Genomic DNA, 14,089 nt, shown 5'->3' with positions numbered 1-14,089 from the left:
TATTCCCGACAAAATGTAATGGAATCTTCCATGGCCTAAGGGAGATGTATCAAACTAAAGGCCCGGGGGGTAAATTCGGCCCATTTGAAGCTTCAACCCGGCCCTCTGAATTATTTCTGCACAGAATTTTATTGCAAAAGTTAAAAGGAAACCTCTTAAAATTGAGCAAAATGTTATAGTTTTTTATTCTGTATGATCTTCAATAAATGCTTGCACTTTGGTTATTACAAAATATGATTTATATACTTAACAGTGTATTCATTTTTCTAATTCAGCCAATTTGGCAATTAATAAAAAAAAGTTTGACAGCAATAAAATCGACAATAAGGAAAAAAAAACTAAGTGCAGATCTAAAACCAACCTATTGACAATAAATATCTGGGTGTTAAACCCATGGCCTGTTTCCCCAATTAGTCCTACCAAATAATTACCAAATAATTTTAAGGACGATTTAGCTTGAAACTGAAAATTGCAGGGAATGTAGGAGCTATATAAAGTTGTTACTTATACATCAAAGTGTTCAAGTTATGGCACAAAAATGTTAAGAAATTCAAGCTTCTAATAACTAGAAACACTGTCTGTTAAATACTTTCAAAAATATGAATGTATTATTATTAAGTAAAACAACGATTAATTCCTATTTAATTTGAACCCTATCTTTTATTTAATTATGTACATTTTTATTGATTTTATTTTCTTACTTGTCTATGTTTTAGTGTTTGTTCTTTTCGTTCAATAATCTGGAGCATCTGTAAAAAAAAAAGCAAGTTCCCCCAGGGATAAATAAAGTACAAAGTGTCTATTTGTACGGTTGCCGTACGGACAACCCCCCGGTGCTATTGGTACGGTTACCGAAGTAGTAGAAGTACGTAGCGTCTTAGGTTTACGGTTAGGTTGTAACCCAATATCGCAACCATTTTTAGAATTAGGGTTAGGTTTAATCTTAGTTACGCGATCTAAACTGGCCAATGACTGACCTATCACGTGACCTAAACTGGTCAAATAGGGGCGCTGCGTATGGATAGAATGTCGGTATATTGATACGGCAACTGTACGGATAGCTACTGCCAATAAAGTACATCTGATTCTGGTGAGGTTGAAAAATGTAGTGCACCTACATGCTTTCATATTACGTTTCAATTTCCTGATATACATGAGAAGTCTAGTAATTAATACCTTTATTGTGAAAGTCTAAAACCAATTGTCATTTTGTATTTATCCCTCTTTTTCATGTCCCACTCACCAGAAATGTGAAGGCCTCTTTGGAACACCTCATACATGGTCCTGGCGTCATCATGGTAATGAGTCAGCAGTTTAGCTGGGTCGCCCATCATGGACCTGCGACCGCCGTCTTCATGCTGACTCATGGGAACAGAAAGCGAAAAGACAGACAGTTTAAGCAATTAGCTCTGGTGCTAGGATAGAAAAATGACGGGATCCTTGTTTAAAATACAAAAACTGAGAAATGAAATTCAGTTTGATTCAAACATATTGAACTGAATATGAGAAAATGATGAAAGGATTTGTCAATAGGCTTTAGGATTAGAGGGCGTGGCAGGACACGTCCCTAATGAAGACACGTGAAACCTTTGTTCAAACACACACACCTGCTCATGTGTTACATGCAGTCTGTTGAACAGCATTGTTTCTCCTTCTCAGGTTAGCAAATAAAAAAAAACAACCTTTTCAAATGATATTTAGAACACAAATGGTTCCAGGCTCACTTGTCAGGTGCCGAGGTTTACGTGACGCAAACTGACAGGATCAGCTTTTCTCTGACACGCCCATCAAAGCTTTAGGTAAAGGGTTTGAACAATGTAAATTAAAAAAAAAACAAAACAAACAGAAAAACTGTTCTACTAACGTCAAAGTTCAAAATTAAAAAAAATAGAAAAAAAACAAAAAACTTTTCTTCTTAGAGGTTTAGAGAAAAAGGAAATATGAATAAAGAATAATAAAAATAAAATTAAAGAAGTTTTCTTTCATTTTTGTGTTAATTACTGCACTACAAAAATTAGATTTGACAGTATTTTTCATTATAGTTTTAAAAATCATCTAATAATTACATGTTTCTCAACATTTAATAATTCTTATTTGTTTGAAATGTTGAAAGATTTTTTTTTTTCTTGGTAAAAGCTAAATAAATAAAAACACTCTAGCCCAGGGGTCGTCAACTGGTCTCGCCCTTAAACTCAAAATTTTGCCCAATTCATTGAATTTAGATTTTCAAAACTAGCTGTTGAAAACAGACATACATCATATTTTTTAAAACATAAATCTTTATATTTTTCTGTGCAACATACATTTTATAGCATGCCTGTCAAAAGAAGTTTCTTTCAAAATAAAAGACAAAATAAGTGTTTATTTATTTTTGACCAGCTGTCTGCGACCCACCCGTACAGGTCCGTGACCCACTTCCACGTTGAGAATCACTGCTCTTGGCATGAAAGGTTAATGTAGCAGCAAGCAGAAAACTCAAACATAATTGAATTTCTTTTTAAATATTCCACAAAATGTCTCGCTTTCAATTCTCGAAATCATGAAGGGCTGCAGTCCTGCATGTTGTGCAAGTCTCTCTGCTTGATAATAATAATGGGCTCAAAACAAAAAAAGAGTGTGAAATCACTCCTCTATACATTCATTAGACCTTATAAGCTCTTAAAGCAACACTTGCACCTTAAATCCCTCTGCCGTTCATGTGAGGTTAATTGCTGAGAATTAAAAAAGTAAACTTCAGCATTAGTAAATGGATCTAGAACAATAATGTATCTCACCGGGACCTCCTCAGACTGGTGCTGCAGGCTGCAGGGGGGCTTGATGGGACGAGGCCGAGTGGCAAACCAGTATCCCAGCACCGCGGTCAGAGCTCCGATACCCAAAAGCGTGGACGTCGGCAGCGTGCGGAAGAAATGGCCGAACTCTTCCATCTCTGGGATCCTGAGGCCGCTCGTCGACTCCTGGGCCTGCATCTTCTCCATCAGGGTGGAGCTGAGCTCTGTGAGGAGGAGGAAGTTCATCACGTACACACATAAGTTTATCTGTATCTATGATATACATAAATGGGATTTTTATGCTCGACACGGTTATAATGTATAAACCAATGCAAAAAACAAAAGGAAGTCATTTCCCTTTAATTCAAACTATTCTTCATAGTTTTGCACTGAGAAGGAAATGCACTGTTTGGTCTCTGTTAAAGTGAACTAAGCAAAAAAAAAAAAAAATGAAATGAGGTAGAACTTAAAATATTTACCCCAATAAAATTAGAAAATCATGTTTACTGTCTATAAGAGTTTTTCTCGTCTGTACAAAAAAAAAAAAAACATGAATTTCCTTTAACACTGTTCTATAAATTACACATATTTTGCATTTTTGCTGACAAAAGAAACAAAATAAAGTTAAGTGAGTATAATCATTAGTTTTTGTTGGTTAAAAACCAAACAATTAATGTTCATTACTAGACTTATTTATCTATGCTCTCAAACTTCAGCTAGAAATCCGATAAAAATGGTTTATGACCATATCCTTCACAGTACTCAACTTCCTGTGACCTTTTTATGCCCTTGAACGGCAAATAATGAGCAGGTGTTCCCTCACTGTAAATCAGGCAGATGAGTTTATTCTATTCTGTAGCACAGAGAATGTGTGGGACGGGAAAGTAGATAAAAACCACAAATTCTACAGACAGGGACTATTGAGGCTGTGCTTACACTTTACACACACACACACACACACACACACACACACACACACACACACACACACACACACACACACACGTTTTGTTTAATACTAATTTTCACTGCTCTTGATTTAGCAAATTAAGAGTTTTCACAAAATAAATCATGTTTTTAAGATGATGGTCTCCACTGTCTATGGAGTTGTGAAATTTCTAAAATGCATTAGCTCATTAGAGTTTCTAAATTCACATTCTACGTGTGTGTGTGTGTGTGTGTGTGTGTGTGTGCGCGCGTGTGTTCCCAGGGTCGACTTTGCCCTCTGCAGTAAATCATCTCTGATAGGTTCAGGCAAAAATAAGGTGTAGGAGATGGACTTTTTTTTAATCAGTCCATCTCCTACCCCTTATTTTTTGCCTCGCCTGTCTGATGTCTTTTCCTTTTCCTGCAAAGTCAGTGGGCTCATACTCCCACAATACAACTTCTCTAAAGGAATGTCAGTTGGCCTCAGTTTAATCTCCAAGGCCAGAGCACGTCCAAACCCACCCCAGACATTATATACACACACACATACATCACATACATACACACTCACTCACACACCCACATCTAACTTTCACCCCGACATCGGCGGTGTCACCTCCGGCAGACTGACCTTCCCCCCCTGGTCTCTTCTTTATTGTCTGTGGAAGGGGGGAGGTGGGACAGTGGGGTACAAATGTGTGTGAAAGGAACTTTTGGTCTCCCTCTTCGTGCTTCTCCTCTGGCCAGAGGAGACCACCTCTTTGTCTATCCCGCTTTGTATCTTTTTATTTAGTTTAGATTAAATCATTTTTTATTACTTCATCATCTCTCCTGTCTGGTCTTCATCATTTATCACCGCAGAGTGTGTTTTCAAGTCAAAGACGAGGTAACTGTAAATTTCACCGTAACAATATACAACCAGTAAGCCATTAACTAAGAGTTTTCCCTCAATAACCTCAGAATTATTACTTATTAGTATTAAGTAAGGACCGTCCTGTATGAGTAATGAGTAGAAGCTCTACTTTGAGCTCCTCTGACAAAGAATGGAACTGATCGTCAAACAGATCGTTCCCTTAGTTCCTAATAAGAACTTTAAATAAATCCCCATAGATGGACACACTGAAAACAATCAGGCTGTTTAAACGTGCGGCTCATGTTAGTTTAATGTTTGGTGACAGATGTGGCTGCAGATTGTTCCCGAGCATTGGAAAAGCGAGGCAGAGGAGGGGGAAGCAGCCCTCAGCACTCAGCAGCTCTAAATATAGATATACTCTATAACCCACTGACAGACACTACATGTGTACAGTGGTGGAATCGAAGGGGCTGCAGACAGAGCGCTACTGGATATAAAAGCATTGCTGCACACACACACACACACACACACACACACACACACACACACACACACACACACACACACACACACACACACACACACACACACACACACACACACACACATGCTCCATCCCAGTCTGGAGACAATGAGGAGTGTTGGGATGGAGCTGGAAACCCTTGGGGTAGATGGAGTCACGCTACATTTTCTAACCACATTATTATCAATAGGGAACAGTTTTTTTATGGTTGTTTTTTGATAATACGATTAAACAGCTTTAATGATTCTAAGCTAATGTCATTATCAAAATAAGCAAACGATAGTTTTAATTATAGATTAATTATATATATATATAAATCCACCATTCATTCATCAATCCACTTATCCAGAACCAAAGGGTTGACTTAGAATGAAAGACTAAATCAAGGGCAGAATTGAACCCACAAGCCTTTAGCACAGTGTTTGTTAATCTTGGGGTCGTGACCCCATGTGGGGTCGCCTGAAATGTCTAGGAATTGGTAAAAAAAAAAAAAAAAACACTGATTAGAATTATATTTTGAATTTTTTTTTAATTGCTATTCTTTTTCAAATTAACACATCACACACAATAAACACCAAACAACTGTATTGTATAGTTAAAATTTCCCGAATATAAATCTAGGTCAAATAAAATGCAGTATAAAAAATATCTTGTCACTTTGTGCACTAATACTGGCTACTCACACTTTAATGAACATGATTAAAAACTAATTCTAGAAAGAAAGAAAGAAAAAAACGTCTCTGGGGTCACCAGAAATTTGCGATCAAAATGGGGTCACAACCCAAAAAGGTATAAAACCACTGTCCTAGCAAACGCTACACCAGTTGTTGATTTATGAATGAAGATCAGTGTCATTATTAGAACGAGGCATCATGGCCAGTTTCCTGAATCGATTTGATTCTGATTATTTTGTTTAGAATCGATTATTCACAATTCGATTTCGATTCAGTATTGATTGATTGATCTTTCACATTTTTCTTGGATATTTATAAGACGGTTCCAAACTTCAGACTTAAGTTGCAGCAGAGGTTCGTCTGCATCCGCCATGTTTGGACTTTTGCATTGCACAAGCGCAGTAGTAGTAAGAGACTACTGGGGTTACAGTAAAACAAAACTGATTCAAGCACCTATGAATAGTTTTTGGAAAATTTCAATGAAATTGATTAAATCGATTTCTTTCACTCAGCTCTAGTCATTATGGGCTCTATTCTCCCGTACAGATAAGTAAAAAAAGCCAAGCAGCAGTAATGTTTTTGGCTGCGCGCTATTCTCCCACTGTACTTAAGTCAGTTACTGCGCGCCTCCTTCCCAGTTACGCACTCTGGGCGAAGCGGCCCTGAAATGTGGGCGTTCCCATTCTCAAATCTCCCATCTGCTTAAGTTCTTGAAACATTATATTGCACTAGAAATATGGACTTAGTTACAAGTGAAGCCACACACACACACACAATAACATTGCAGAAGAGACTCCCGGAAATAATCTACCCAAACTGACACTGTCACGCTGTCACGGGGGTGGGAGGAGTCACACAAACACGCCAAAGAATTGAGCATCAGCAATCAGCATGTTCACATTTACCAGTTCTTCTACCAGTTTTACAAAATGTGTTACATTTATTTTTTTCGGTGCCGTCCTTGTCCTGGACAGGGGTGCGTCACGGAGCTGATCAGCTGCTGCAGCTTGGTAAATGAAACTCTGACAGACGTCAGACTGATGAAACAATTTTAACACTGTGTATAACGTAAAGCCACAGTTTGATCACTATAAGAGTAAATAACAAGTGAAACATTAATGATGATACGTGCAGGAGTGAGGCACGTAACTGCAAGCGCATAAAAAAAACGCTTAAGTTCAGACAAGAGAATAGGGCCCCATGCCTAGAATGAATTTTCTAATCTGAGAAATTCCTTGCGTTAATGAACCATCTATCATAAGTGATGCTAACTGCAGCATAATTCCCAGCAAAGTTTTCACCAGGAATATTTCACAGCATAGGGGGATCGCGTGGCGCACGAGCAAGCGCTATCGGTGAGGAGCATTTTAAAATGTATAACTCTCTGAGGGCCAAATTTTGTGACGTAAAGCTAAATTATTATTATTTTTTTTAAATTATTTTGTCTTTGTTGCTACATTACTTTAAAGCCAAAAGTTAATTGTTAAATTTATGAAGGGTCATGATGAAAGTAGTTTGAGAGTTACGCATGCTTGGTATAGGTCCTCCACTAATAAATACACATAACATTTTATTCAAAAGACTAATTCCAAGACTAGATGAGGTATTATGTGGAACCGCAGTAATATTAGGACTGTTATGGGGATGTAGCTAAGTGGCTACAGGGTTCCTTGGGGTCCTCAGTTAAAGACGGGAGCATCCAAGCAAATCGCCTGTATTAAAAAGATGGTGCGGCTGATGTTTGTGTTTCTCGGTCATGCAGTTCACAAAGAGAGTTAAAACAACCCGTGTACGCCTGGAAGTCCCTTTTGTGTCTAAGTGTGCAACAATTACGGATTAGAAAAGGAAAAAACAACTGAAAAGCCCCCCTACGCTGCTGAAAACACATCGTTGGGGATCAAAATGAAAACTTCGGGGGGGCCCCTACGCTAAACAGCGCTGGCGAAAACCCTTCCTAGTGGTCACATGTAAAATACAAGATTTATAAGACTATATCCACTTTGACTTCCAGCAGATGTTTCATGAGGACACTGAAAAGTCCACCAGCATACAAACGCTTTTACAGCAACTGACACTTTACACCTTCCCGCCACTCTGCTGTCCTGAAATATCTCCATGGTGTCAGCAAAGCCGAGCAAAGAACACAAAGGCCGCGGATTAAATTGCAAAAATACCTTTGCCTGTTAAAATACAGGATCTGAGTATTTCCCTGTCTGACAGCACATGAATAGGAAACACTTTAGTGTCATTCTGAAAAAACCCACAAATAGGAAGCGGGAGGATTGCTGTGAAGACACTGACACAGACCCGACCACCACAAACCAAACTGTCTGCTCAGCAAAAACTCAAAACAGTAGCCCATAAAGGGAAATGCTTCTCTTTATATGTAGATTGAACCAGGGAAAATTAAAAAAAAAACTCACAATAAAGAAGGGAAAGCTGGAGCTCCTGCTTCTTAAGAGGAAGATAGTCATGCAACAAATACAGGTGCGACTTTGACTCAGAGGTAGCCGAGCAAGAGCAACGAGACTCAAACACACTCACTCAGGGCGAGGAATTAATTACCGTGAGTACATGAGGAACAGAAGGAATGAATAGTGCATGAGGACAGAAAGACAGGTTGAAATGAGGAGAATTAAAGCAGGAAGACAAGCTTTGACCTCATCAGGTAAAGGTGTGGAAGTGGAATAATGTTCAAAATAACAAATACAGAAAAACATTCCCCAATTTTAATTTAGCTTTGGGACGCATGATAACGTCTGCGAGGTTGAAGATGCTCCTTAAAACGAACACATTTATTAAGATTTCAGATACATCGAGTTTTCTATTTTGGCGATATAGAAAATTACAATATTGCCTATATCAATATATATTATATGTATATTTATATGATTTTAGAGCTCATGTTTTATGAAAATTCTCATTTTAGAAGTCGCTACTTTCACTACTTCTCAGAACAACATGAAAAGTTCCGTTAGATGATCATTGAGTGCGTCCTAACCCACATCTTTTTTCCTAAACAAACCACACCACAGAACTCACTCACACATGCTGTCCCTTACAGGAGAAAAACAATAACTCTTAATAAATGTGAGTGTGGTGTTTTGCAGCCACAAATTTAATCCAGAACTGTCTTTCTGGTCTGACTTTATTTGAATTAAAAATATTGAGATGTATATTGTATATATCGTCATTTTCAGGAAAAATATTGCTCAGCCTTGAATTATTAGTCCTAATAGAGGAGGAGATGAAGATTGCACATCTACTGAAACCTTAATTTAAAAATAATATTTCTCAGTTTAACATATATATATATTTCTTTATTTTTTGTCTTAGTGGCTCTCCTTGAGTCCGTTCCTGTAGCTACAGTAGAGCTACAGTGTTTCTTCAGCTGGTCTGAGAGATGAACCGCAGGTCATCTACATTCCTGTCGGCAACAGCTATGACCTTCATCAGCGTGTACACAGAATAAAAAAAAAAAAGAGAGACGACACTGAAGTTTCTCAAGTTTTTACGAGCAATGCAATCAACAGACAAAACCATTTAAAAAGCCTCCTTTTTAATTACAAAAAGGCTGCCAAAAATGGGAACAAATGAATATAAAGGACTCAAAAAAAAAAGAATCAAACACATTGGAAACTATTTCTATACTGTTTTGAAATGACATGGAGCTACGGGGCTTATTCACAGCGGGATGATCTGTGTTTCAACAAAATAGCGTCAGGACTGCAAGCTTTGCACGATCTGCAGCCTGTGAATGAGCTAACAACAAGACTTCCTGTCAGCTCTGAGGCTTAGCAGGAGGAAAGGCATCCCTTCGCCCTTAAGCCCCGCCCCATCAGCCCATACGATGTCCATCACCAATGATTAGAGTCCAGAGTGGCGCGATTACAGCCTATTAGCACAGAGGCAGGTGACCAGCTGCACTCCACTAAGACTCAACCTTCTTGGCCTTCACCTATTATCTCAACTGTTTCCATTTTTAGCATCTTTCCTTACGCCGCTGCCTTTAATCTTTCACTTTGTCGTCGTTTTTGCTTTATTTTACTTGTTAATGTCTAATCCCCCCTGCATGCTGCCCTTATCTCTTTCAGCCATTCATCCTCTTAGGCCCTTCACCAAGGGGCTGAAAGCACCACTTTTTCTTGTCGCTATCATTCAGATAACTGCACAGACACTATGTGACATCTTGTTTCAACTTTAAGGGAGGTGAGAGCACAACATTTCATTTTATATTCAAAACACAAATTACGCAGCGGCACTTACAATGACGTCTGAGAGAGCCAGGCAGCCGCTGAGGTCTGATATACAGTATGTCTGTATCATGTTGTGTGTGTGTGTGTGTGTGTGTTTAGCATCACATCACCTGCTGCAAACTGGTGATTACCTTGTCCCTGCCATCAGGCAGATTAGGCAGCAGTGAGAGGCCACTTGGCCTAGTTTGAGCCTTCCTGGCTTCCGTATCACACCACTCTCACTACGTCTCAGCCTCTAACCACACCCACAGCCAGCCCTCCCCACACCTCTTTCTCTCTGACTCCACTCGTGCTTACCTTCACACACAGACTCGTCTCCTCCTCCTCCCACCAAAATGGAAATGACACACTGGCAGACAATATGCATATGTGTTGAGATGCATTCATGCAAATACAGCCGGCCTACACTCAATTCTCATACTTTAAACAAATCACACACACACACGTGCACGCACACACTTTATTTGCAGCAGCTTTAATGATATTTTGACTGTCAAAACGAGGTTGGAAGTAGGATTAGAGCTCATGTTTGTGTACAACTTTAGGCTTTAGATCAGGGCCGTCCAATTTGGGGCCCACAGTTGGCCCACAAGCGATTAGTTTTGGCCCGCTGCCCCTATTTGAAATTGTTATTTTTATTTTTTTTTTATTTTTCAAAATATTCAACTGATTTATTAGGGAAAAAAATCTTAAGCTGATGTCCAATTACATTATTTTTCCTGAGTTTTAAAGGATTGTTCAAGGTAGAGGAAATGTAGTGTTTTGATCATGTAGGTCTTATTTTGTTAATTTTACAATGCACTAAATGAAAAACACATAGAAAAAAAGCTTTTTCCTCCAATTTTGATGAGTTAGAAGCAGGAAAAAGAGAGATTTGAGCAAGTTTGAGACGGAACAAAAGACAACAGATTTAGAGCATGTCTACGCTAGAGCTCCAGTGGAGTTTTAACTGTTAGTATCTATTAAACATGATCCAAAAAAAGGCAAAGCAGTGAAGTGGCTGAATGTCCATTTCTACACGTGTAGAGAAAGAAGCTGTCACTCACTCTGCCTTTTCTCACTAGCTAAGGAAGCTAAAAACTGCTGAGCAAGTGGAAGGCAGACAGTCATGATGATATCAATAGATAATAGTGCACAGACAGACATTGTGCAGCGCCATCTTTCCTATTACCCAGAATCCCACATGACAAGGAAGAGAGTGTACAAAATGCTGAGGCAGCATTAACTCACCAAAAGAAGGACTACATGTTAGCTCTGAAAGCACCGGCACTGTATAACATTACAGATTGATTTTACACGAAAAATAAAGTATTTGAGTTTTATCATAATTCATCAAAAACTTACCTATTACTCGCTTAACTTCAGCCATCAGAGCATCAGCCACTCACTGTTTTAGGGGGAGTTAAGGTCTCTTAGGAGAGCTCTTCTTCTCTGCTTCATTGTCTACTACGAAACTGCAGAGTTGGAACTGTTGCACCCCCTGCGGTCACAGATTTTTTTTCGGGTTACAAATGTTTTTACTAGAGGGTTACATTGACATCTTTTCCTTTTCCTGATTATTTAGAGCAAACAAAAGCGGCACAAATTGGCATTTTGACCGAAAAAGCTGCTCAATGCACTGAAAAGCAGGCTGAATGCTTCATTCCAATAGAAAACAATGGGATGTTTACAGGCAAATGGGGCTGTGTGACGTCATCAATAACGTGATTTCGAGATGACGGAACACAGGGTCTAAAACGGTAGAACATTTCAATTCTTTTAAAGTCAGTCAAATTAATATGGTGCAAAATAATGAATTTTGTTAGCCATAGATCTTGTTCTAATAAGTACATTTCAAAGGTTTTAAGTCTCATTTGTGAAAACAGTGGAGAATCCCTCTAAGAAATGTTTATGTTCAAGGTATCTAATTTTATTAATTATTGTTAATCTAAAAAAAAAGAAGTAGAAGAAGCATCGTTTTTAGAAAAGTGCTAGCATGCATGGGATGTTTGAAGTTTGGATGGTTTTTGGGAAGAAAAAAAAAGGCCCCATTGGTTGATAAAGCAATACTACACTCAAATGAATTATTAAGGTAGGAAACAGAATAGGTTTACCTGCTGTGATGCTGCTCTTAAAATAAATGATTTATGTTCAGGGGCAGCAGGGTGCAAGGTGTGATGACAGGTGCAAAGTGTCAGTAATCCTCCACAACTATTGTATCCAGAGTGGTTTTTAATTTATGAAACATCTCCCATTTCTGATAAGATATTGTTGGAACAGATAAGTTCATTACGAATGATGGGTGCTTGTACTTTTTTGAGTATATTTCTCAATCGGTAATTTTACTTGTACTTAAGTATGTTTTAAAAGAAGTAATTTGTTACATTTCTAAACCCAACCGTTACTGAGTAAATTTTGCTTTGTTTTGTTTTGTTTTTAAATGATCAACAAACATTGTGAAAAAAATTAAATGACCAGACGACAATCAAATGCATCACATCATAGCCAACCAATCAGATTAAACGTAATGCACCGTGCCAAAACAGCTTTGAATCAAGTTTATTTTCTCTGTTTTAGAATTTATAAAGTTAGCATGAGATTTTTTTTATTTATTTTGAATTGAATTCATTGGTTTTATTTTATTTTAAAAAAAAATTTAAAAAAAAAAAGGAATTGTACATTTTGATCAACCTTTTATTTTATGCAGATGTCTTTGTGGGAAATAAGTTAAGTTCCAATTGTGCTAGATTTGGTCTCTTTCTTTTTAGAAAGTGTCTATTTGCACAGTTGTCGTACGGAGAACCCCCGGTGCTATTGGTACGGTTACCGAAGTACAAGTATGCAGCGTCTTAGGGTTAGGGTTAGGTTATAACCCAAAATCGCAACAATTTTTAGGCTTAGGGCTTTGGTTTAGTCTTAGGGTAAGTCATTGTCACGTGACCTAAACTGGCCAATGGCTGACCTATCACGTGACCTAAACTGGCCAAATAGGGGCGCTGCGTACGGATAGAATGTCGGTATATTGATACGGCAACCGTACGGATAGCCACTGCCTTCTTTTTAAGTTTATACATGAGATGTTTACTGTATGCAAGAGAACTGTGGCGGGAGTGGGCGGGGGGTAATAACTTGTATTTTATGTATGACTTACTTGTACTTGTACTTGTACTTGTACTTGTACTTGGACTTTTACTTGTACTTGAGCACAATTTCAATCAAGCAACCTGAGCAGTACAGTCAGTACTCTCGCCCTGTGCACACCGTGCTGTGCTCTCCACGTATATTTTATGTATGAATAACTTGTACTTGTACTTGTACTTGAGCACAATTTCAATCAAGCAACTTGAGCAGTACACGTCAGTACTCTCGCCCTGTGCACACCATGCTGTGCTCTCCAGTTTGCCGGTAGGATTTTCAGCACCCCTCTCTCCTGAACAGCTCCGACCAATCACCTAACGTGCTTTGGACGCGCGTCATCCTCCATCATCATCCTCATCCTCCTCCTCCCTCCGTCACTAAGGCATGGCGGAGGACATCACATACAAAACGCTGACTTTCACAACCGGCATTCTGTCAATCTCACATGGATTGTTTAGTATGAAATGTGCTGATTAAGGCTTTCACTACAATCTCATGCACCAAGCCCGTGGCAGAAGGTCATTCCTGGCTTTTAAATGACGCGTGTCCGGTTTTTTCAACGCACAATGTCACACGACCTTAGCAGCTCGTCCGCCCTATATATATGCATATATATATATATATATATATATATATATATATATATATTCTCCTCCTTTTCCTGACACATAAAAGACGCCTTAAATATCGATAAAAAACCAACACTTCCATAGAAATAAATGCAACATTTCCCAGCTAAAGTAGAGCCATGGCCTACCTACATATTTACACCACATGGCATCGTATTCACCCAGGCTAATAACAAATAGCACCACCAGCCTATATATTAGCCAATGATTTCATCTTATCATCATCATCATCTGATTATAACATGTTGGTAAAATGAAGGTTAAAATGAAGGTAGCTGCACGGGGCCTGCACCTGTATAGTCAAAGAAAAATGTGTGATATCCAGGGAACAATAGTGAC

The 14,089-nt window shown here is 38.5% G+C and overlaps 1 protein-coding gene across 5 annotated transcripts in view; it reads right to left on the bottom strand.

Annotated features, from left to right (window-relative positions):
* The window catches only part of acsl6 (acyl-CoA synthetase long chain family member 6), a 33,266-nt gene that overhangs the window by 18,642 nt on the left and 535 nt on the right, over window positions 1-14,089 (bottom strand). For 2 of the 5 annotated variants that reach the window (XM_028466371.1, XM_028466367.1), the window contains exons 2-3: window positions 2,775-2,995; window positions 1,244-1,358 (exon numbers count right to left, since the gene is read on the bottom strand). In XM_028466371.1, the coding sequence (XP_028322172.1) occupies window positions 1,244-1,358; window positions 2,775-2,978 (319 nt within the window). In that variant the 5' untranslated portion in view covers window positions 2,979-2,995. Of the gene's footprint in view, window positions 1-1,243; window positions 1,359-2,774; window positions 2,996-8,171; window positions 8,285-10,014; window positions 10,093-11,348; window positions 11,485-14,089 lie in introns of those variants that run through there. The other 3 variants (XM_028466368.1, XM_028466372.1, XM_028466369.1) reach the window with 3 other exon arrangements.

Source organism: Gouania willdenowi, chromosome 14 (assembly GCF_900634775.1).
Source record: "Gouania willdenowi chromosome 14, fGouWil2.1, whole genome shotgun sequence".
Taxonomy (NCBI): domain Eukaryota; kingdom Metazoa; phylum Chordata; class Actinopteri; order Blenniiformes; family Gobiesocidae; genus Gouania; species Gouania willdenowi.
This window is presented reverse-complemented; position numbering and strand designations above follow the sequence as displayed.